This window comes from Geospiza fortis, unplaced genomic scaffold (genome assembly GCF_000277835.1).
Source record: "Geospiza fortis unplaced genomic scaffold, GeoFor_1.0 scaffold182, whole genome shotgun sequence".
In the NCBI taxonomy this organism is placed as follows: Eukaryota; Metazoa; Chordata; class Aves; order Passeriformes; family Thraupidae; genus Geospiza; species Geospiza fortis.
Window position 1 is genome coordinate 1,031,436 of NW_005054367.1, and position 25,136 is coordinate 1,056,571.

The following is a 25,136-nucleotide window of genomic DNA, read 5'->3' on the forward strand; positions in this document are numbered from 1 at the left end:
TTTTTTTGGTTTTTTTTTGTTTTTTTTTTTTTTTTCAATTTCGAACCTGCGTCTTGATTTTTTTTTAAACAAACAAACAAACCCGCTCGCCCCCCCATAACCCCCCCCGCACACAAGCCTGCCTCGGAGAGGGAAATAGCCAGGTGGAATCTCACTCTGTTTCCATGGACAACCCGTCCATTATCACCCAGGTGACTAACCCCAAAGAGGAGGAGATCCTGTCCTGCACTCAGGATAAAGGTGAGCTGCTTTCTGTCTTTCTCCGTGATTTTTTTTCCCCCCTCTGTTTAAAAATGCACGTAGTAACAACTCGCATTCTTCAGTGGCCGTATAATCCTCTCTAGGCTGCTGGGAATAGAGGAGGGCTTGTTGGGTTTTGGGCTGGTTGTTGTTTTTTGGCTTTTTTTTTTCGTGGGATGAAGGTATTTGCGTGAAGGGTGTCTGAAACTGCTTGTTGGATACAGCTGAGAACTTGTTAAAAGTGTTTAAATACCAAATTTCATCAGTCATTTAAAAAAAAAATGCTCTTGTTCTCTGATGTTTGGGGAGGTAACTTTATAAGGCGGTCACTGTGCAGTTAGTGCCCTGCTTCAAGGAAGGGATACCTGTGCTGGGTGTGTTGGAAGGTTTTGAAATATCCTCTGGAAAGATTTTAAATTCTTTTCCCCTCTCCTTTTTTTTTTTTTTTTTAAACCAGATTTCTTTCATATATTCCTCCGTGCCTCCCCATTTCAGAATCTGTGCAGCTTTCGGGTTTGTTGGAGGTTACTTGTGCTTCTCAGAGAGAGACACAGGCTACTTGTTAAAGCAGGCTCTGTTTGACTCCTTAGATAAATAGTTGTTGCTTGCGTAAGGCATCACACTTGGATTGGGGTTTTCTCCCAAATGAGATGAATCCAGCCTGGCTGAAGGAGCTGCTTCCCTCCAAAGTCTGGATGTTGACGAGTGCCTTTAACCTTGTTTGCTTTCAGAAGCTTGGAGCCGTCTTGGGGCTGTAAGTGGTTGTGTTCTTGTGTCTGGTGGGTGAGCAGGAGGGTTCAGGTTCTGGGGGCTTGTTCACGGCTTTGGGATGTTACTTGGATGTCACTTTTATGCTTTGTTACAGGCAGTGCTGGTAAATAGGGGAGAAAGGGCAGAAATCAGAAGTAAAGAGTTATGTCTCCATGTTCCTTGGTAGATACAGTCAGATCTCTGAGCAGTTTTCTGAAATGGTAGACTGATAGCTCTCCCCCTGAAACTGATGGATTTAGTGCCCAAAAAGCTTGCATTTGTGTGTGGCTCATCATGGAACTAGTGAGGGCTCCTGTATTGTTGGAGAAGTTGCTCCCAGTTACTTTTGACTGTAAGGCCATACATGAAATATGTGTCTTCTTGTTTCCCTAGTGCTGACTGCAGAAATATGGAGGTAGATTAAAAAAAAAAAAGCCCAAACCTTCAGGTTTGGGGGGTGTTTGAATAAAAAATTACTTATTTTCAGCATAGGAGTGTTTATGTAACTCTCTAATTCCTTTTGCTTGTGAGATGGTAGTTCCACCACGAGGCCTGGTTTGGCTCAAGAGATTTTTGATGCTTTCCTCTGTTTGGCAATGTGGAGTGTGGGGTATCTGCAGTAAATAAAGTGCTGTGCTCTGCCTACCACGTCTCCTAAGACCTCTTTTGGGCTAGACATGTGTGATACTGTGCTCAGATGTTGTGGTTTTAATGGCCTAGATTATTGTATGTAATGGAAGGGCTTCGTTAATATCTGTAGGAACTGCTTGAAATTTTAGTGCAAAAAAGCCAGTTGAGACAAGCAGAGGAAGATTTGACAGCTGGGAATGAGAGTACGCATCCACATCAAACAAGTGGCTTTGGAGTCCTCGGCAGAGCGAGTGAAAATATGCATCTAACTTGCATAACTCTGCAGTAACTTGCATAATGTGCATTGTGTTCTTGCTATTGGTTTGTCTTTGGCAGAAAATCGTGGTGGTCTTCTTAGCAGAGGAAGAGATTTTCAGGCTTGGTGTTAGCAGGGCTGGGCTGGGGGTGAGGGGAAGGAGGGGACCTGGAGTTGGAGATGAGGAAACTCCAGCGTCATCTTCAAGCAGGAGGTGAATTACCATTTTTTTCAGCTTTTGGGGTGTGTATTTCTTTTTTAAACGTGGTTGGATTGACGATGAGCTCTGTGGTATGACTTTCACATTACTCCAGAGCAACTTTTGCAGCAGGAGACCTGCGGGTCTGTCTGTCCTGGGCTCTGGAAGGAGAACACTGCTTGCTCCAACCTCTTCCACTGCAGGTTTTCCCGGTGCTGGAGGTAGGGAGCTTGTGGGAACCCGTGGCTCTGCCTGCCTCCCTGGCGTGGCTGCACATCCTCACCCAAATTTCTGTCAGATTTCAGAGCCTTTAGGTCCGGTGAGCTTCGAGAGAAAGAGCCCGGAGCGCAGATGGGGAGCCCAGATAACTCAGCTGTGCTGAGTCTCTGCTGCTGGTTCAGGGGATTGGTACAAAATGGCTCACCAATGTGTTAAGGCATAATGAATTAACTCTCTGTTTCATGAAATCCAGAATCAGCTGAGGCTGAATCCTGGAATTTTGTGATAAGGTGAAATATAGCAGCCCTGTGCTGTGTGAGGCAAGGCTGTTCAGTTTAATGAAAAGCTGTTTTTTTTTTTCCCTCTGAGTTTAGCATGTGGCTGCAGAAGGAAATTCCAGGGTACTAAGTGGCATGTGTTGGCTTTGGGAATGAGGGTTTTCTTAGGGTTGTTGAGACCTTGTGTTGGTGTTTCTTGTGGAAGAAAAATAATTTATTTGCTTGTTGTTCAGCTGGAGAGAGGCAGTTCCAGAGTAACTGAGCAGCTGCTAAATAATGCATGTGTATACCTTCAAGGTTTTGATTTTTTCCCAAGATTTTTTTAAGCTTTTAATCAGATGTGAGACCAGCATTTAGCTTGATTTATTTATTTTAAATGTATCTATGTTTTAAAAGGAATTCGATGTTCAGTATAGGCTTTTGCCAGATTTCTCCTGTGGGAGGGAGTGAGGTTGGCAAGAAACAGCTGGTTCTCTGGTCCTGGGGCAGTTATGTTTTTAGGTAAATACTGTGTTTGACAAATGCTCAAGCTTTTTCTTGCTAGTCCAGGTGTATTAAAAAATAGCCTTTGAGATGAGTGAAGCTGTGGCAACTTGTTAAGGGAGATCTTTTAAACACTAAGAAGGATTTGTTAACATTTGTTTTTTAAGAAATAGCAAAAAAATTTGGAAGGTGGAAAAAACCAGGTCTTGGTATGTGAACCATTCCCTAATATGTTGCCACATGGTGGTGCACTGGATTTAGTTGTCTGTCAAGATGAAAGCTGAGCATGGAAGGTTTGCTACAATCATATTTTGTTGTTATTATTATCATTATTGTAATGTTCTCAAATGCCTGTGGTGTTGGTGCTGCTGGAGGATTTTGGTCCCTATTTGTGTTGTTAAATTAGTTCTGGGAAATAGAAACTTAGATTTTCTCAACTGGAGGTGATTCATAGGTGCCTGGAAATACCTTGGACACTAAATTCACAGAGAATTCAATTCTCTGTTAGTTTTTTAAGTAACAGAAATCGTAGTTCTTTGCAGAATATTTTATGTTATGGTCATCTGGCACTTCTGGAAATTGGGAACATTAACAAACTTGAAGCTAAAATGGAGACCTAAGAATGTGAAAAGGAGTTTTTTTTAATCAAAGTAAATGTGAGCAACTAAGAAAAATATAAAGTATGAAGAAAAACTGAAAGTCTGGATCTCTATAAATCAGCACAGATAAAATCAACTGGTTATTTTATTTTTAAATTTGTATTAATTCATATTACTCATAGACCTCTAATGTAAAATCTGTATGGTTAAATGTATAGAAAACTGAGCAGTGCTGACAGAGCTGCTCTGAGTGTCACGTTCAGAGTGTGGTCATGGATGGGCAACAGGCATTCAGCCCAAAGAAATGAATTTCCTTTTTTTTTACCTGCCTGCATTAATTTGATCCTCATAAATGATGCAAATTCTTGGCTGTTTCCAAGTGCCAAGTTCAATAGTAGTAAAAAACCAGTCCAGTCCTTCAGGTACCTCCTTCAGGCTGTAGTGGTTTGTTTTCTGTCTTCAGCTACATCTTTCCTGACTTCTCTGAAATTTTCCTGTCAGCTGAGTGTCTCTTTTCAGTTATTTAGAGTAACAGAATGTTTTAGTGTCCCTACAGATGTGAATTGTCTTCTGCAATAAATTGTATGAAAAAGGTTCACAATGCAACCTGAACCATTAGAGTTTTTTTTAATCACAGTGGGAATGAGTCTCTGGGGATGTTTTCACAAACTTTTTTACCTTCTTTTCTTTCAAATAGAGTTGGAAAAAACCAGCAATGAGAGCGATACTCATTATAGTTTTAAATAAAGAGTTCTGAAGATCTCAAGTTAAAAGCCAAAATAAATGTCTTTAATTGTGTCTTCAATAAAAAAACCATTTTGAATATAGCTGAAAATATTTTGAATGCACTTTTTTGCCATTACATCACCAGGATTCAGAGTACTCAAACACTTGAACATATGTTAATGATCCTGAGACATTGTCTCAACAGATTTTTATAATATTGACTTCAGAATTTTAACACTAAAGTAGCATTTAAAGGGGAGAAAAAAAAAAGAAGAAAAGATTTGGAAACCACTCCAGCAATCCACTGGAACGTGAATTGCTTGCAGAGGGTGAAATTTTAAATCATTAACTAATGACATAGCTGTTACATGAAACCAGAGTAGCCATACAGTAGGTTTTATGTTCCAGGGAGACTCTAGTAACCTGTAGTAACCCAAGGTTTGATTTAGGGTCCCAGTCAACAGGCAGAAGTGCACTGGCAGATGGGAATGATAATTTGTCTGAATATCAAATATTCCTTCAGTTTGTAACCTGCAGTGTGATCATTTCTTCACAGTGCTTGCTGTCACCTGAAATTCCTACTGGTTTCAATGTGGTGATTTAACTAAAGTGTTCAGAAGTTTAACATTTAAAAAAAAAAAAAAAGAAACCAAACAAAGTTGACCTACATTTTGTTAATTCAGTATTCAGAAATGCAAATAGCATTTTCTGACATAATCAGTAAAATGCAGTGTGATCGATGCCACGCTTCAGCTCTCAGAGTTTGAGCTGAACATTCCAAATAAGCCTCTGGATAACGACTCCATTTGTGTTTCTTTAAAGAGATAAAAACTGAAATGCTGAGAAGGCAAAAGGCCAAGAGAAATGAAACTCCCTGACTTGGGCATTGTTGTGAAGGACTTTCCTGTTGCCCTCACAGATAGATTTGACTGTGGGAAGCTTGTTTTCCCTTCATGGAATGCTTAATTTATGAGATTGACTGTCCTGTAAAAGTCACCATTCCAGCATGAAAATGGTTGCAAATTAGATCTATCCCATAATTTTTATGTATATGTCAAATCTTAGTTCTTCCCCTCTGTAAGGAAGTGCACTTTTGATATCTTTTGAATTTTGAGTCGTTGGCAATCACTACCATGGTTGGGGCTCATTATTACATTTTCAATTAAAAATTCAGTTTTGGGCAATCCTGGCTATGGAAATGATAACTTAGGGGTTGAATTTGTCCATTTCTCACGCCCAGCCAACAGAGAATTAGACAATTTGAAGTTTTTCTGTCAACAAGAGCTAACATTTTCATTAAAACAAACAAAAAAAAAGAGTAGCAAAAGCAAAGACAGGTCTAATTATCTACATTCTTGCTTAGGTTTTGCCCACTGTGTGAATCAGTAAGGGAAAATGTGGCTTATCCCTCTTTCTCCTCCCTGCCTGGGGGATATATCTTGCAGGAAGGGCAGAGGAATGTGGATGTATGTGGGACCAGGAGGGAGCAGAGAGGTGCCAGAGTGCTCCAGCCTGTTTGGGGGATGGAGCAGGGAATGCAATCCTGCCTTTGGAGCCTGTGGAGCCCAGGCAGAGGCTGCTGGGGGGACAGGGAGTAGTTCTGGTGTCTGGGATGGGCTCCCAGCCTGCCCTGACCACTCCTGATGAAGTCTGAGGCTCTCTGCCCACACATTTGGGTGGTTTTGTGTGTCCCCTTATCCCAGCTCAGAATTATTTCCAGAAAGGGATGGAATCTTCCAAGCTGAAACAGGAGAAGGGCTGATACAACTACAACGGACCAAGCCTGTTTAGATGTTTATAAAGATCACATCTGGATTGCTGGTGAGGATTGTAAACCATCCCATGCCTCTCAGCAGTGGAAACCTGGCTGGAAAAAATCTCCTAGAAACATTCAGCAACATCTCCTAGGTCTCCAAGAGTTGGTTCTAGTGGATGTTCCTGATCTAAACTCTATTTTCAGTGCTCTGCTCAAGATTCTCTTTAAATGATTTGCTGAACTCCCAGAGCTGCAGGCACAGAGCAAAGAAGCCTCACAGACACTTCCAAGAGTTTCATGCTGGAAATGTTAATCTTCTATAAATTCTGCTTTTGCTGGAGTTGGAGGGGAGCTTGCTTTATTTTTACTTGGAGAGGTCGAGGCATGAAACGGCCATGGATGGGATGGATATGGAAAGCATAAGTAGCATCTAAATAGATCTGACTGCAAATATGTTCCACCTGCTCTGCTGTGGTATAATTTTGGCCTTTTTTTGTATTTCTGGAATGTTTGCTGTAAGACAAGAAAAAAAATCTAAGAGTTTTGTACAGTTCAGTCCTTCCAGTGCCAGCTGCTACTGTGTAACACAGATACAAGCAGTAAAAATATCAACTTGAACCAAATGAGCAGAGAAAGTCCTGTTCTAAAGCTTGTAGGCTTTATTCAGCCTGTTATCAAAATGATCACTTGCAAAGTGCCACTTATTGTTTTCTTTGTACAAGATAATAAAGTATGATTTGTAAAAAGAAGAACCCAATTATTAGAAGTGATTGGCTGCACTAGAAATGAGAATTCTATTATCTAGGAAATTTATGGCCGGTTAAAGCTGAATAAATACATGATAGACTTGGATTCTAAGGATGTTGGGGGTTGAAATGAGATTTTTTTTCCCTTTATTTATGTTTTCAAGAAGCTATTAGTCTCTTCTGAATGTTTATTAATATATTTAAAGCCTGACAGATGGGGAAACTAAGACTCTGCAGGACCTATTTTGTACAGAGGAGCAGCCCCAAATAATGGATGCCTGATCTGTCAAAATCTAATGCATATGTAACTTTTAAAATGTTTCTAAAATATCAGAACAGGTCTGTAGGAGGCAAATATTTCCTGAACCTCAGCCTGCAGTTACAGTTTGCATATTGATGATATTGTTTAAAGCCAAGTCCTCTCTGCTGAGTAACTGGCCAGTTGTTTGCTGCCGCTGTTGCAAACCTGATTTTCCTGGTAGCAAGGGAAGTATTGATTTTTATTCGCTGCCCTGCTCTCCCCACCCCCGCAGCTCTCTGCTTCCTGACTTGTCCTCCAGGATTCCCGGCGGAATTGGCAGTAAAACGAATCTTGCTGTTTCCTGGCCTGCTGTAATCAGCAGTAAAATTTGAAACTTTCTTGTTTATTTGATGATTTGCAAAGCTTGGCTGTTCCCTTGGTGTGTGGGACTCCTCCCCTGGTCTCTGGGAGCCAGAGGGAGGGATGTGCTTCCAGCTCTTGAGGATGAATTCCTGCCTTTGGGAACACTTTGGGGTAGATAAATCAGTTTCCATCCTCATAATCACCATAAAGAAATTGTGCCACAAAGGTGCTGTTGCAGTGGACGTGTGTAGAAAAATTCAGGTGTGGGGTTTGTTTTGAAGCAATGTTAGTAAAGAGGTTTTTTAAAAGCTACAAATTTTAGACAAAGTCATTCTGAGCATGCATTTAACAATTGGCAGACAGTGCTGCTTTATTTCTGTCCACAAAAGCTGTCTTGTATTTTCATGCCTGAATATTTACATACTTGCATTCGTTCCCCATGAGCGCACGTCCATGTAGTTAGCAGGGATCTGATTCCAGGAAAGCTTTCACAGCCTCACAGAATGCTTTGGGTTGGAAGGAACCTTAAAACCCATCCAGAGCGACCCCTGCCATGGGCAAGGACACCTTCCACTGTCCCAAGTTGCTCCATCCAGCCGGGCCTTGGGCACTGCCAGGGATCCAGGGGCAGGCACAGCTTCTCTGGGCACCCTGTGCCAGGGCCTGCCCTCCCTCCCAGGGAAGAATTTCTTCCTAATATCCCATCTAACCCTGCCCTCTGGCAGTGGGAGCCATTCCCTGTGTCCTGTCCCTCCAGTCCCTTGTCCCAAGTCCCTCTCCAGCTCTCTTGGAGCCCTTTCAGGCACTGGAAGGGGCTCTGAGATCTTCCAGAGCCTTCTCTTCTCCAGGTGAACACCCCCAACCCTCTGTTTGTCTCCATGCCAGAGGTTCTCCAGCTCTCAGGGGTTTTTTTGTGGCCTCCTGGTGTTTCTGCAGCAGGTCCACCTCAGAGAAGCTCAGAATGGTGGGTGTAGATTTTGAAGTTGGTTTGCAGTGTGAGGTTTGCCAGTTTTTCCTAGTGATAGTCAGATAGAGGCATTCTGCAGACAAGAGGTCAATAGTGACAAATTCCTAGAAAATATTTAATCATTTTTATACTTGCTTCAGCCAAGCACAAAGAAAGGTCTAACATTTATCACCTGGAGAGAAGGGTACAGTTGTAAAGTATTTCATTACGCCTTCACAAAACCCTTAAAAATTTTTACAAATGGGCTTATGGGACTTCTTTCAACTAAAATTGCTTAAAAATACACATTAAGAATTTGATGAATGCAGTGCAAAGTGAAGCATTTCAGGGAAAACACTTCAAGTATGTATTTCACAGGGATTTTTGGAATTAATCTTTGACCTTTTGGGGTTTTTTAAAATTCTCTCCCTTGCCTTGCTTTGCTTTCTTGCCTTTTTATCTTCTCATCAGAAGGTCTGGGCTGCAGCAGCTGCCTCTGTGCTCTGATGCTGTTGAAGCTCCAGGGGCTGAGGTGTTTGGTGGCTGTGTCCAGGGATAATTCTGGTGTGTCAGTGCTGGGTTAAAGGTTGGACTCTACCTCAAAGATCTTTCCCAAGCTTTGTGGTTCTGTGAGAAGTTGATGTTTGGGGCCGAGGAGGAACTCTGGACAATGCTGTAGGGACAGATTGTCTCCCGGGAAGTTGGTGAGGGAGGAGCAATCTTATAAGGAGAGATGTTCTAGATGTTGAAATTCAGGAAAATAAAGGTCTTTTATCACCTTCAGAGGATGTTGTGCTGTATTTAAAGGGAGGAGGTGGATGAAAAATAACCAGAATAATAGAGTGAGTACTCCAGGGCTCTTCCCAGGGTACAGCATGGCTTCAGAGTGAAAGGCAGAATGTCACATTTGGGTTAAAGGAAATATTTACTCATGCCTCATACGGTTGACCTGCATAACCTATGAAGAAATGGTTTCCAAAACTGTTTATCTGGGAGTTCCTAAACAGGATTAACTGGCAGCAATTTGCATTTGTTGTAACTGATGCAACCTTTTAAAGGTACTGAAAACCAGTATTATAAAGGTACTGATTGTGTTTCAGCCTATGAATTGTGTGTCATCAGTCATAGAATGGTTTGGATCGTGAAGGACATTAAACATCATCCAGTTCCAACCCCTGCCATGGGCAGGGACACCTTCCACTAGATCAGGTTGCTCCAAGCCCCATCCAGCCTGGCCTTGAGCATTTCCAGGGATGGAAATGGGGCAGTAGGGGAAGGAAGGGTAAAATTTCATTACAACTGAACACATCAAGTGTTTGTGCTTGTATTTATCCTGAACTCACTGACACTTTTCCTGCGCTGGGTGCTGGAAGATGATTACCTTTGCCAAGTCATTTGTTGGCCACCTGCCAGTTCTCATTGCTTTTTATGATGTGAAGCTGATTTTGTTGAGAATCCACAAGTTGAAAGTGATTTTGAGAGTTTTGCAAGTGGAGAAAGGGGGGAAGGTTATGTTACTTGGGGAATTAAGAGAAGAAAAGGAAAAGAATACTGAATGCAATCTGCAGAGCAATTCATTTGCTAATTACACATTGACATAAATTGGAAAGTCCCAGAAGGAGGGGGTTTACAGCATAACTGGAAAACAATTTGCATCTGTGTAGAGGTCTGTGCTTATCCACAAAGGAATGAGATTTTAACTGGATTTGTTTAATCGGGTTTATCATGAGTGCATAGTTATGGGCTTCCTTTTCCCTCACATTGCAGCAGCTCCTGTCTTTCTGGAAGATTCCTTCTTGTGTTGAGATTAAATATGTCAAAGAAGGATGTATGGTGAAGTTTAATGGAGATTGAAAGTGAAACCTAAGAAAAACCAGGAAGTGTCCTTCTGAATTTTAGAGTGGATTGAATACATGAATGTTTCTGGCTCCAGATTACCATGATAAAACTGATAGCTTAATGCAAACTTGGCCCTGAAATTCAAATGCCTTTTTTTTTCCCCCTGCCCTCTAAGAAATCTGAAACACTCCAGCAAATTCTTCCTGTCTCTACTGGGAAGGTTGCTAATGACTAATTGTACACACTAATTACATGCTAACTAGTATTGCTACAAAGGGCATTCAGTGTTACTCTTAGGATAGTTTGGGGTTTTTTTCCCCATAAATCTTTCATATTTATTGGTGCTCAACATGTTACCCTACAGTTGCCTCCACTTTCCCCTTGGTAAACATGTCATGATGAAGAAAAGACAAAAATTTGAGCAAAACTAGAAATCAAACTTGACAGTTTTGAAATAGGAATCTGTTCAGGTCTCATGCCTGTATTTACTTGTGCTACTGCTGCACATCATTATGAATTACCTGTTTAGCATCGTTCTGGCAGGCAGGGGAGCTCTGAGAGCAGAATGTTTTTAAAAATGTCACTTGTAGCAGTGATGGATTCTTTTCAGTACCTTTAAATCAATCAGTTGTTTGTCCTAAACATAAGAGCTTAAATACTGTTACTAGCTCATGATACAAAACTGTAGTAATATTCAAAGGAGAAAAATGAGCTTTCAGAGCAAACCTGGCCCAGATGCAGGGAACAGCCTCAGCAGATTCCTGAGGACCAGGTGTCCCTGGATCCCTCAGCCAGGTGCCATTTCCACAGGATGCAGAGCAGCATTCAGTAGCTAAAAACAAGAGATCAGAAGGAGGTTTTGCTTTATAATTTTTCAAAGTGGCCTTTCAGGAAAAGTCCTAAATAGAATAGAACTCTGCTGTTTCATTTTGTGTGATATGCTGGATTAAGCCCTGAAGTATAGAACTTTTTGTTGACTATGTGCAGCTGTGGTTCTGTTCAAGTACAGTTTCCACAGTGGTGAATTTCTGATGTCCCAGATGGTTCTTGTTCTTTCCCTCATCACCTAAAATTTTTTTCATCAAATTCTCCTCAAACAGCACTTACAATCTCCTTATATTGTAAAAATATTGATTATGGCTTTGCAACATAAAAAATAATTACCTGTGCTCCCAAATCCAAGAAAACAAAAAAAACCAACACAACCCCCACCCAAGAATAAAATCAAGCAGACCAGAATGAAGCACAGAAAGAATTCCCAGTAATATTAGCAGGGATATAAGCTGTGAATCTGAAACTACTCCTGGAAATGTGGAAGGTGACCTTGTGGTGACCAGGAGGACATAGCAGAACAATTTTTAGCAAGGTGACCTGGCACTCAGCCTGAAGAAACCACTCTGCAGCCCCTGGAGAAAGGGGGATGCTGGTGTACAAGGGTGTGCATTTGTCTGAGTGTTGTTTATACTAAAACATAGAAGTAACTCTGGTTTTATTTTGGAAATGCCTTCAATGGGCACTAAAAGACAGATAAGAGTCAAATAATTCTGGCCCGACTCATTGCAGAATGTGCTGAGATAATCCTGAGTTCCTGTTAAGGTTAATATCTGTTCAGTTTAGGCTTTGTTTATCCTTGTGCTGTGGATAGGGGGTGTTGGAATTATCTTGAAATAATTTTCGAAATTCATAGGTAAAAATCCATTATTTTTTCAGCAAACAAAGCACATAGTAATTAACAAAAAAAAACCGCTTGATTTTTTTTCTTTTGCTGATGGTGAAAGGCTGAAGTAAAATGTTTCCACTGGCCACTTAAAATACCAGGTGGAGTCAGATGGGAAAACAAAACTTTATGGTGCTGTTTTTAAACTGCTTTCCAGTAATTGTCAGCCCAATACACGCTGCTCTTAAAAAAAAATACTGCAGTTTTTGTTATGAAGATGATTTCTGAAGTCCCACTGTAGGTGGTCCTTATATGAAAGCCTTCAAGTAATAAATGGCTTTATCTTCTCTTCTGCTAATAAGGTCAGTAAAGGTTTCTCTTTTGGATAATAATAACAAGTTTCAAAGGCATAAGAATCCTGAGTGGAAAACACGTTCAGAGTTATCAGGTGATTGGCAGCTGCTGCTGCTAGGAAGTGTTGTACAGGAATAAACTCCTTTTCTTGCTTTAATTAGGACCATATGTGTACAGCAACTGTGATTGTCTGGGAAGCTGCATCCTGTGTTTTCAAATAGCTGAGAAAATGTTGCAGTTGTGGAAATCACTACTGAGTCCAGTGGGCAGATATCTTTGAAAACTTTTGGTTTTGCTTTTTATTTATTCATTCAAAGAAGTCAAACATTGATTGAGGTTTGATGGTCTTGTGCTGGAACAGAATAGATACAGAATATTTCCCTTGTGTGATAAAATAACTGTTTGGGCCCAGTATCCAAAAACATATTTTAAAAAACCCACCAGATTCCAAGTTTACTAAGCAACTAAAACACCTGTAAATTGTTGCTTTCTTTGCAAAGTCTGCATGAATTAACTTCTCTGTAATCACTTGTGCTGCATGATAAATAATAGCAAAAATAACAAGAAATGGACAAGAGAAACTAGTATGAACATGGTTTGTGTTCTAGTGAAAGGGACCATCAAGTATTTGCTAGAATTTTTAATTCTGGAAAATTTTAGTATTAATTCTAGAATTGGAATTTTAATTCTAGTCTTTTTAATTCTAGAAACAAAACGTGTCAGCTGCAGGAAGGGCTTGGATGCTGGACCTAAAGATACTTCTTTGGCAATGTTTGGGTAAAAGTGACCACTAACGCCCTTCCCTCTGGAAAACATCCCATTTATTTATAGCACTTCCCAGAGGATAAATGCAGCCCTTGGAACACTCACAGGAAATAATAGCAATGTGCCTCTAGACCATGAGCTGCCTTTTGGTCCAAATGGCCATATATGCCACTTTTCTTGATCACTGGAGTGACCACATCTCATTATTCCTGCCCTGTGTGGAGCCAGGAGGTGCCAGGAGATGTCCCAGGGCACTCCCTGCCCATCACTAACTCCCCTCTCTGCTGGGGAGAGCTTTTTGTTGGTTTGGTTTGGTTTTTTTTCTGTGTTTATTCACAAACACCGCTGTGTTTTCACCATCCATTTCAGCCTTTTTCAGGAGAAGCTGGGCCAGATGTTCTGTTGTCTCTCAGCTGTGGATGTGTGACTGAAAGAGGCAGTGTCCTGCTCATCTCTGATCATCCTCATTTGGCAATAATTGTCTTCCACACAAAGCTTTCTGCCATCATTGCTGCTTTCAGTTCAGTCATTTGGCTTGCTTGGAGGGGTCCTAAATAATGCAGCACTTAAAAATCTGATAGGACTTTTTCAGTCAAGTATTCAAACTGGAATTTGAATTCAAACTGGAATTTGTTTGCTGGAACCATTTCTAGATCTGAAAAAAGGAAATATTACTGTGCCTGTTCCTTACCAGGTACTGAGGAACAGGAGAGTTTTCCTTTTTTTGGTTGATAAAGTTGGAGGTGAGAGCATCTTGTGTTTGAATAGTTTTTGGGTTTGGTGGGGGTTTTTTGATAAAATAATGCTTGATAATAAAAATTTTAAGTGTGGCTTTGTCCTGTGTGCATATAAATAAAATGGATTTGTCTTAAAAGTTGGTGGAGGAATCACAGGTGCTGTAGGATGCAGCTGATCCCAGTTGTCTGCTGTAGGATGACATGAATTTTGGGGGCTCCATTAACAGTGAAGAAGCCTGTACAGATTTTCACTGACTTCTGTGCAGAGATAAGTTAAATGGAGTTCAAAATCCTAATTTGACAGCTTTGTCACCAGCTTTGTCACCCTGTGTGTCAGCACTGGGGTTTGGCTCCATCGCAGTGGAACTGGGGATACAGACCTGCAGAGTGCCACCAGTTAGCTCCTCTTCACAGGAGAAAGGAGAAGAAGAGGGGAAAACTTGGCAGAAGAAATTCAGTGGTTGGTGGTAGTGTTCTGCTTCTCCAAGTTTAGCAGCCTTGGGGGTGGTTGTTAAAATGAATTTTCAGATTTTGAAACCCAGCGTTGGAAGCAGCGTTAGGTAACGTGCTGGAAGCCCATCAGTGCTGCCAAACCCCCAACACCTGGGTGAATTTACAGTAATTCAGTAAAAATGGAAGGGATTTAAAAGCTCTCCGTGTTGCAGGCAAGAATTGTGTGGTTTTGTCACGGATGAGCTCGAGGCAGAGTATTTAAATTGGGATTTGTGGAAGTTTCATGTCACAGCGAAGTCCTGTCGCTCTGCTCCATAAAGCAAACCTGAACCCAGCATCAGCAGGGCTGGGTTGTTTTGCCACTGTAGAGAAATTTCTTGTGTCTGTTACACAGCCAGAGAACAATATAGAGGCTTATGGAAAGGCTGCATTATTATCCCAGGGGCCTTTTGGATGGATGTCACTGTTTCTATAGGATGGTAGCAAATCACCCATTGCAAAAAGCTGCAAGTGAATTAGGTAAAATATCAGCTCTCCTCGTTCTTTCTCTGATGGATTTTGTCAGCTACCTTCCTGAGTGAGTACCACCAGCTTTTTTTTATGTTTATCCTTCAGCATTGCCATGAAATCTTGTCTTAATTGCCTGTTTCTGAATTAAATTATTTTTGCAAGATCGGGATGCTTTGCATGATTATTCAGGAAAAGTCTTTGTAAGAACTTTTTTATTTCCTGCTTTTTTTTGAAGGAAGAGAATTTCCTGCTCTTTTTCCCCATGCATCTAAGGGAAATCAATACTCAGGTCTGAAAAGGGAGGGGGATTCATCTGAGATAAGGACTTAACACTGGCTGGAGAGGGAAATGGGATGCTGTTGTGAAGTGAGGGAAGAGATCACATGAACTGGATTCTGGATTTATCTTCTATAAATTTTGATAGTCCAGGGAACTGCTAATGGGGAAAAAAAAAGTCCAAAGCCTGCATCCCACTAGAAAAATTCCATCCTGTCCTGTATTTCTCTTTTAATGTATTTGGGAAGCATAAATTTGCTGCACTCACCGTAAAATAAAATTTTCATAGCTGTTTAGAACTTAGATTTGATATTATTTTAAATGAATTTTATTGGATTTTCATTTATTTTGGTCTTCAAGGTGCTCTTGTCAGTGGAGAGAAAGATGCAGGAGTGGGGAATCCTTGGCAGAGCTGTTCCCATGGCTTCTGTCTCCCTCATCCCCACCCTTCTCCTCTTGTGAACTTACAGCTGGGATATTTTGGAATGTTTTCTCATCCTGCAGGTATTTGTGCCTGGCCCCTGTACAGGAGCTTAACTCTGGTTCAAGGGGAGGCATTAACACAGGTATTTGTGTTTTGGCTTGGGAGGGGGTTGAATTTACAGCCAATTTTAAACTCCTGCCCTGAAATCCTCCCTTAGGACCAGCTGAAATCATTCTGCAGCCTCAGCTGTGAGCTCAGTGGTGTGATTTTAGTGGGGCTGGTGTGTGGCATTAAGGATAAAATTGAGCTCACTGCTGGAGCTTGGCAGGGTGAGATTCACGATCAAAGTTTGCAATTTAGGAAATATTTACAGGGCATTTAGCAGACAGTGAAACTCTAACACTGGTCACCCTTTTTCTGTGATCACTGATCAGCAAGGTGGTATTTTATTTCCATTGACAGACTGTGAGATTGCTTGCTCTACCTCTACTGTTAATGTCCCAGGAGGTAATTTAAGGGAATGAGGATTCCTGAAAAGTTAGGATCTAGAAGAAGAAGATAGGGCAGTATTTCTACAGTAAATAGAAAACTGAGAAAAAGGAGAGCAAGGTAACTAAGAGGAAAGATGGAGGAAAGCTTTTAAGGAATTCAGTGTGATGTAAATGTCAGTTGAAAAAAAAAAGTCACCTTTCAGGTGTCACACAAGCCCTTTTAAGGTTTTCTTCCTTGGCAGTATAGGTTTTCAAGATAAAAATACTAAGCTTTAATTTTCTGCTGCAGGAAAGAATTTAAAAGAAAAGACTTATTGTTCATACAAGACTGTCAGACTAAGTTAGAGGAGGATTTTTTTTTTAAAAGCAGTGGGGTTTTTAACCCATTAATGTTACTTCAACCATTGTAAATAATTCTTTGAGTAGCTGAGGGTGAGTTTGTGCTCCTGTAATCACATGAACAAGTGTAGGTAAATACCTGTTGCTGCCTTTGGGTTGGTTACTGTGAGAGGAGGTTCCAGGCTCATGGCAGTGCCCAGGAATTCAGCTTGGAAGGGACTTCTGGAGATCCTTGTTCAGAGCAGGGCTGAGGATGCTCTGAGCATTCTCCTGGCAAATTTGGAGCATCTCCAAGGATGGAGATACCACAGCCTGCCTGGAACCCTACTGCAGTGTTTGACCACAGTAATTATTCATATTTAGGGGAAATTTATCCTGCTGCAAGTAGGATCTGTTGCCTCTTGTACTGTTCCTGTGTCTGTAGCTCCACAAATCTCAGTCCATGTTCTCCATAACCTCCTCAGAATCTGTGTCTGCCTAAAATGTTAACCTAGGTGTGCAAAGGATGAATAAAATGATTCTTTGTCCAGTGTTTCCCTCTTACTCAGGCAGTTCTGTGTTTACTTAAATATAATTCATTTGCAGAGATCCTTCTCTCCCACAGTGTTTGTGGGGATTTCCAGTTTAAAGCCAGTGCTTCATTCTGTCCTCACACCTGCCTTGGCTCTATTTATTTCCTGATGATACTGTGGCTATAGGTTCCTCCTTAAAAAATAAAAAAAATTTTGTCGTGCTCTCATCTAAGCCATTTTCTGGTATAGTATAATTATCTCTTGGGAGTAGCTGACCTATTGTGCAGGCAGGTTTTCTAGAGTAGCTTTCTAGAGTAAGTCTAGCTTTTCAGGTTTTCTAGAGTAAATAAAAATTCCACTTTCAACTGAGTCATACTACATGTCAAAACCCTCTCAGAATTGTTAAGTCACTTCTTTTGAAAGAGAGTTCCTCTTTTCCAGCCTTCTTTTGATAAAGATTTAAGGTGCTGGTTCTTGAGATGCTCTACCCAAATTACTGAGTGTTCCAGAAAAATACAAACTGTGCAAAGGACTTATAAAATTATTCTTTATCAAGGGTTTCTCTCTTACTCAGGCAGTTCTATGTTTACTTAAATATAATTAATTTGCAGAGATCCTTCTCTTCCACAGTGTTTGTGGGGATTTCCAGTTTAAAGCCAATGCTTCATTCTGTCCTCACACCTGCCTTGGCTGTATTTATTTCCTGAAGATACTGTGGCTGTAGATTCCTCCTTAAAAAATAATAATTAAAAAAATACCATTTTTTTTTGATAGTGTAATTATCTGCTGGGAGTAGCTGCCCTATTGTGCATGCACAGCTTTTCAGGTTTTCTAGAATAAATAAAAATTCCACTTTCAATAAGTCATACTATGTGTCAAAACCCCCTCAGAATTGTTAAGTCACTTCATTTAAAAGGGATGTTCCTCTTTTCCAGCCCTGTTTTGATAAAGATTTAAGGTGCTGGTTCTTGAGATGCTCTACCCAAATTACTGAGTGTTCCAGAAAAATACAACTGTTCAACTATCAACTTTTTTTAATTTGCCCAATGACATATCCAGAAAAATGAACAATGTATATTCATCCTCATTCTTGAATTCAGCTCAAGTTTGGATTCAATCTTTAGATGACATTCTTTACCTCTGAAAATCTACATTCTCTGCTTTAAAATTCAGCAGTTCTTAATATCCCACAGCAATTTTGTGTGGCACTTTTGATAGATTTTCTGTAAAGCACACAGGATCTGGGTGTTTATAATTTCAGTGAGTATGAGAATGGCTCTTGCATAGTGTACAGTGAATGTGAGGAGGCTTTGGGCAAAAGTGTTCCTGCTCTACAGAAAATTGGAGTGAGGACTTTAGTGGCACAAGGTGATTATGGCCTCCTCCAGAAATGAGATGATGATCCATAAACAGCTCAGTGAAGAAGCTTAAATGATGGGTTACTTCTAAATAAATTTATATCTGACAACTGTTTCCATTTTTTAATGGTGGTTGTGGGTTTTTTCCCCCAAAGTATAATGGTTTAAAATAGAATTTGAGGTTATGCTGTAAGGTGGTGTCTGTGGGGGCTTCATGTAGAGAAGGTTGGGTTTTGAGGGAATGGCAGCATAGAAAACCTTGGTGCTTTGGGTTTGGGGGCATTTTCAACCCTTCTCCCCTTCTGTCTGCTCTTATTTGCTGAAGCTGCCAGTCACAGTTTCCTTCTGAGGTTACAGAAAATAACTGTTGAGACTAAGTAGGGGATTTTTTTGTGGCATTAGTTCTGGAAGTTCTTTGTATTTCTTTTTTTATTATTTTTTTCCTCTTTTATTTTTTTAGTTTTTGTGGGTAGGATAATTTTCCTGCTGCTTGACTTTCCTAAGACATGTAGGACACCAATATTCTAGGTACTGCTTTTCACCTATAAGACCCTGTGGTCTTATTTTACCACAGGACCTGCAGAGGTGAAATAACATCATGCTTCATACAGCCTGCTGTTCTCACAGCCTCAAGAAGAATTTTAATAATAATAATAATTATTATCATTTACTCAGAATACAATGAATGTTATTTTTCAATGGAGAAGATGCAGAAAAATCAGGGGCTAGATATCCCTGTAGAAAATCTGTACCTCATTTTACAAATCCTGTGAATCCTGTCTTTAAAGAAAAAAATATATAAAATTCCCTTTGTATCTCCTAATAAAATTCTGACATCTCCTTTTTTGAGCTTCAGCTTTACATTTTGCAGTGCCCTTTGTTTTATTGCTGTAACACCAGCTAGTCCATAAGAAGCCAAGTCCAAACCGCATCATGATGGCAGGTTGCTTATATTCTGTTAATTCTCTCAAATAAAACAATTTGTGTTAATTACTGCTTGGGTTTCTCACATTATTTGGGCAAACAGCTCTGTTACACTCAACAGCACATTTTCTGATTGTTTGTTTGTTTGGGGAGAGTATTAGTGTTTCCCTTCAGTGTTTTGCTTTAAGATTAACATATCATTAGGCTGCATAATAAGACAGAGTCTTTATTCTCCTGCAGTGAAATGGCAAGGGAAGGCAGGGCATAGTCTTGCAGTTTAGTCAAGAGAAATGGAAAAAAAACCCCAAAACCAAACAACCAAAAAAAATCTCTGAAAGTGGATTAGGGGCTCTGTGTTATGGGATAGCAAGGCCCAAACTGAAGCATCTACAATAAAACTCACGTTTGTGGAGGTGGATTATTTGTCCATTTTTGCCAAATGTTTCAAAACATGGACTTCTAGTACCAAATGAATCCATGCAACCAGGTTTTGCACAATCTGGGGGAGAGTATTCTCTGATTTATCAGCACTATTTAGTATATTTTATATTATATATTTAGTATATTTTATATTACTGAGTGTATTTTATGTATATATTAGATTATGCTCTGTGTCTCTGGTATGGATTAATCGAGGTCCCTCCAATAACTGCAGTTTGGGAGATTACCAGTTAAAGGAGTCTTTGCTTTTGGAAATAAGAAGTTCATCTTTGACAGTGTATTTTTGACATGTTGCTGAAAATCATTCTCTGCTGCTATTTCCAGCATTTGTTGTGGGGCTCATTTCAGCAAAACTGAACTGTCAGAGCCTCATGAAGCAAAAAAAAAAACAAAACTCCAGCTAATCCACATAATGTTGTATCCATGGAGTTAAACACTTCACCTAAATGGAACAGAGACTACAGAAAACCTCTTTTTAGTGGGATGCTGCACCTCAAATCCTGTCTTCAGTTTTTGGTCCCTTGATAGAAGAAAGATTTGAGTGTGTCCAGAAAAGGGAATGGAGCTGGGAATGGCTCTGGAGCAGCTGGGGGAGCTCAGCCTGAAGAAAAGGAGGTTCAGAGGGGACCTTCTTCTCCTCTATGACCACCTGAAAGGAGGGTGTAGCAAGGTAGGGATCAGCCTGTTCTCCCAGGGATCAAGTGACAGAATCAAAAGAAATGACCTCAAGCTGCACCAGGGAAGGTGGAAATTGGATATTAGGAAAAAAATTCCTCACCAAAAGGGTTATTAGGCGTTGGAAGAGGTTGCCCAGGGTAGTGGTGGTGTCACCACCCCTGGAGGGATTTAAAAGAGGTGTAGATGTGGCCCCTGGGGCCAGGGTTTAGTGGTGGGCTTGGCAGTGCTGGGTTAATGGTTGGACTTGTTGATCTCGAAGGTTTTTTCCAAACTAAATGATTCTGTGCTTCAGTGATTCTGTGATGTGACAACCAGCTGCAGCCTCATCTGTTCCTCCATGAGTTTGGCTCCTTTTATAACCTAAGTTTAAACAGGAGTTGTATTAGTCAGAAGAAAGACAAACTTAAACCACACAACCTTTCTTTTCATTCTTTATGCTTCATAGGACTTTGCCTTTAAAACGTGATTCCACGTGGAACAGATGATGGTTGTTCCTCTTCTGGCTTTTCTCTTCAGCTCCTTTATTGACTAGTACCAAAAAATGTAGGACACTGGGCTGTCTACTAGCAGTGCTCCACTTAAAGCTCAGTGAGTAAAAGCTTTTGGCAATCCTGTGCTCTGCAAAGCTGCTTCAGAAGTTCCTGAAACACGTGGGGTCCTTTTCTCAGCATGGAGCCTGGTGGTGCAGTCCTGCTAGTTATCCATCCTTGTCTGCCACTGATAGTTGGTGGCTTCTCATTTCCTAAAGCAAATGGTGTGTTTGGAGTGAGATTTATGTTTATTTTTACACCTCTGTCCACAAAAAACTGGGTTATTAATGTGCACTTACATCTTCTTAAAAGGGGTTACACACACACAACCCTGTTGCTTAAAAAAGGGATCATCAGGCTGGAGGTTTCTTGTGGGAACCCAGGGAATTCCTCTGGCTGCCCTGGAGGACTCGAGCCCATCAGGGGGGCTCAGAGATCTTGGCACAGAGCCCAAGACCCCTGTGCCTTCGATTGAGCCCTTGGAAAAAACAATTACCAACCTTTATAAGAAGAAGTACAAGTCAAGAAAGTTTAAGTAGAATGATAGTGAATTTATCACAGGGTGAAAATAGATTTTTGGGGTTTTTAGAATGGAGGCTGGGAGTCCCAAAATGGAGGAATTTGGGCATGCCTTGTCCTTTTCCTTCTTCTTCTTGGCCTCCATCTTCTGGGTGATGTTGGCATTTTTAGATTGGTTTAGAGTAGAAGCTCACTGTGTAACATAGGTGATAGGTATTAAGAAGTTATGGTAAATAATGTACACGTAGTTTTTAGTATAAAAGATAACACCACACCTGAGGTGGTCAGAGTGCCTCTGTCTGACCTGCTGGACAGACCTTGGCAGGCCAGGAGAAAGAATTTTATAGATAAGAAACAATAAACAACCTTGAGAACAAGAACTGAAGAGCTCTGACTCCTCCTTTGACTGCTGGGCTGGGAAAAGAGACTTTCTAACACATCTTGGGGTCACTGTGACCAACAGACACCCCCAGAGTTTCTCAAGTTTGACCTCCTACCATCACCTTCACAAGTACCACTACTTTTTCTTGGGATTTATCCTTTTCTCCCCACTCTTTTTGACTTCATGACCCACTTGTGGAGGCAAACATGCCAAACATTTGGGCTGTTAATTGTTGTGGTTGTTTTAGCTGGGGTGTATAATAAGACATCTCATGATGGAAAGGCGGTTGCTTCTGTTGAAAAGCTGATAGATGAACATGTCACCAGCGACACAGAACACGACAAATGTGCCTCCAGTCATTTCATTCATCACTACAAACGTGATTCTCTTCATCTGCTTGGCATGAATGTATATACAGAACAGATTTGAGCATTCCTGTGTCAAGTGATAGTGTACATTGAGTGTGGTGGTAGAAACATTTGTAGTTACAAGAGCCTCTCAAGTTTGTGGACCTCCTGTGTCAGCTCTGCAGTGTGGTGACAGTGGTTATTGCTTGACATGTGATGGGAACCCATTGATGACCCTCTGAGTTGTCATTATTGGCCTGGAACATTCTGTTTCTTCTTTTTTTTGCACTCCTTGAACTCTTCAGGTCTTAATTTTTTAGTGTTATAAACAGTTGAGCATATAAAGTGATGTTCAGAAATAGTGTGTTTAAAAAAAAAAAATCAGCTTGGGGCAACCACAAAATAATTTTTATCTTTTCTTCTAAGGGTGTTTAATACTGATCAGAGTGTTGGTGGCCAGTTTAAATCCTACCTGTAAGGAAATGCATAGATGTTGTACAGACCTGTGTACACACACTGTCCTCAAAAGTTCATTAAAAAACACTACAAAATTGCACAAAGGTTGTTTTTTTGGTTTTTTTTTTAATCCTCTCTCAAAGGCATTTAAGTTAAGAATTACTTTTAAAAATGCTTAAACAAGCAAAAAAAAAAAAAAAAAAAGCATTAAAACCCACCCACCAAACAAAAATAGTTGGGTTTGGTGTGGTGAAGGGGAGCCTTGGTCCCCTTAAAAGCAACTGGGCAGAGCTGGTCCATGTTGGATCAGAGGGGAAATGTAAATCAAGAGGTGAATGTAAACCTGAGCTGAATTCCAGATCACTTCTGTGTGCTACTCTGCCTCTCTGGCCATTCTTAAATTCTCAAAAATACGATCTAAAATTGTCTTGGTAGGAAAGTAAGATTCATCCCTTAAGAATTAATAGGCCCCTCTCAAAATATGACTTTCATATTTCATCTGGACATGAAGATTTGTTACAGCCCTTAGGATTTTAAATATCAGAGTTGTGCACTGGTGAGGAAGGATCAGTGTGAGCCACATGATGTGGTTGGTAAAAATGTGGTTGTGAAAGGAAGGGATCAGGAAAATGCAGTGTCTGTCACAGGAAGGGATTTTGGTGGGGACAGTCCTTCACCTGTGACAGGGACACCTCTTTAATCACAGCCTCACAGAAGGATTTGGGTTGGAAAGGACCTTGAAGCTCATCCAGTGCCACCCCTGCCATGGCAGGGACACCTCCCACCATCCCAGGGTGCTCCAAGCTCTGTCCAGCCTGGCCTTGGGCACTGCCAGGGATCCAGGGGCAGGCGCAGCTTCTCTGGGCACCCTGTGCCAGGGCCTGCCCACCCTCCCAGGGAAGAATTTCTTCCTAATATCCCATCCATCCCTGCCTTCTGGCACTTAAAGCCATTCCCTGTGTCCTGTCCCTTCATCTCTTGTCCCCAGTCCCTCTCCAGCTCACCTGGAGCTCATTCAGGCCCTGGAAGGGGCTCTGAGCTCTCCTTGGAGCCTTCTCTTCTCCAGGTGAGCACTCCCAGCTCTCCCAGCCTGGCTCCATCCCTTGGAGCATCTTTCTGTCTCTTCTGGACTCATTCCAGCAGGTCCTGTTTAAGCCACAGGAGCACTCTGGAGATGCTGGAAGAGACTGTCCGTGGTCTGTGTCCAGACTCAGCACGTGCTGAAGGGCACTGAGGTGTGCTTGGTGTGGAGAGGAGCAGTGCTGAGGACCCAGGGCACATCAGTGACATCTGTATTTGCTGTTTGAAAGCTGCTGTGGGACATGATAGCAGTGTACCCTCATTCTGTCCTTGCTCACCTTCAGGATCGTGCTCTTGTTGGGTGCACTCAGCAGCCCTGTAAAAGGTCTCCGTGACACAGTAATTAATATTTGAGTTTGATTTATGGGGCTATCAAGAAAGGAAGATTGAGATGAAATGTTAAAAATAACAAAACTGACAAATAAATGGTAGCAGCAGAAAACTGCAGCAGTGGGCAAGTTTCATTAAAGCTCGTGTGTCCCAGCAGAACAGGTTGGAAAATGAGCACTGCTGCTGTCACTACAGCCACATTGCAGTGGAGAGTTTTCCTTGGAAAACCTTACAAACCTTCCCTGGGCCTTCCCTCAAGTACCTGCCCTTAGTGAGTGCCTGTGGTGGGTGAGAGGTTACATTTTTTGGGGGGCAGGGCAACCTTACAGAAATACCACTACTGTGGTAGAATTGTGCCTAAGGGCAAAAAGGCCTCTGCTCTCTGCTGCAGCTTTTTAGATACTCAAGGCACTTAGTGTAAGTTCCTACTAAAAGCTAAAAATCTGTATTCTAAATCTGTATTTCTATTTCACTTGGTGGCTTCATATATCTCAGTTTTTCCAGGGGTTTCAGTTCAATCCCTGTAGCCTGAGGGGCTTGCATTCCCACAGGTGAGTGCTGCAGAGATTCCAGCCACAGAGGGTGCTGGTAAAGTGATTTTTTTTGCAATAGAAACTTGGGGAAGGAGTAGAGCAGGGCATGATGTCCAGCACATCCTCCTCATGTTCCAGCAGGCTTTGATGCAGGAAGGGCAGCTGAGAGAGATCTCTAAAGGCATCACAGGTAAGGAAGCACCACAGGACAGAAGTGGGAGGTGGCTCAGGAAGGGTGGCTCAAATGGTGACATTTACCTGAGGTTCAGAGGGAGAAAGAGCAAAAACATGAAAATCAGTGAGAAAACCAGTGAGAAAACCAGTGAGCTGCAGGGTGGCAAACTTCAGTAAGCTCTGAGAAGATGGAGACATGACTCAGTTCCTTCAGATGCAAACCTGAAAGGAAAATAGGATTTAAGATTATGATGATGTAGCAGTTTAACAGGTTTTTTATTGTGGAGACGGGCACAGGCTGTGCCAGTTCAAATGAAGCATAGGAAATATTGTAGTTCACTAACTTGATAAGTTTTTCCAGTGCAAGAGGAAGGAAGGAAGCCTGCAAAAAGTCTGCCCTACTTTCCAATAGGGATGGTTTGAGCAAGAATATTTTTGCTTCCCTGATATTTTTGGATGTTGTTTTTAATTTTTCCTTAATAACTTTTTTATGTTCTCTGTCTTGTGCTTGCCAGAACATGCACCTGGCAGTGGCTGTGGAGAAGGCAAAGGATTGGCAAAATATTGTAGTAATGAAAGGAAAAGAAAGGATTTG

The 25,136-nt window shown here is 41.2% G+C and overlaps 1 protein-coding gene across 4 annotated transcripts in view; it reads left to right on the forward strand.

Annotated features, from left to right (window-relative positions):
- Window positions 1–8: 8 nt before the first annotated feature.
- CTDSPL (CTD small phosphatase like) overlaps window positions 9–25,136 on the forward strand; it is an 88,518-nt gene continuing 63,390 nt past the window's right edge. For all 4 annotated transcript variants that reach the window (XM_005424329.2, XM_005424330.2, XM_031059746.1 and 1 more), the window contains exon 1: window positions 9–240. In XM_005424329.2, the coding sequence (XP_005424386.1) occupies window positions 165–240 (76 nt within the window). In that variant the 5' untranslated portion in view covers window positions 9–164. The remainder of the gene's footprint in view (window positions 241–25,136) is intronic.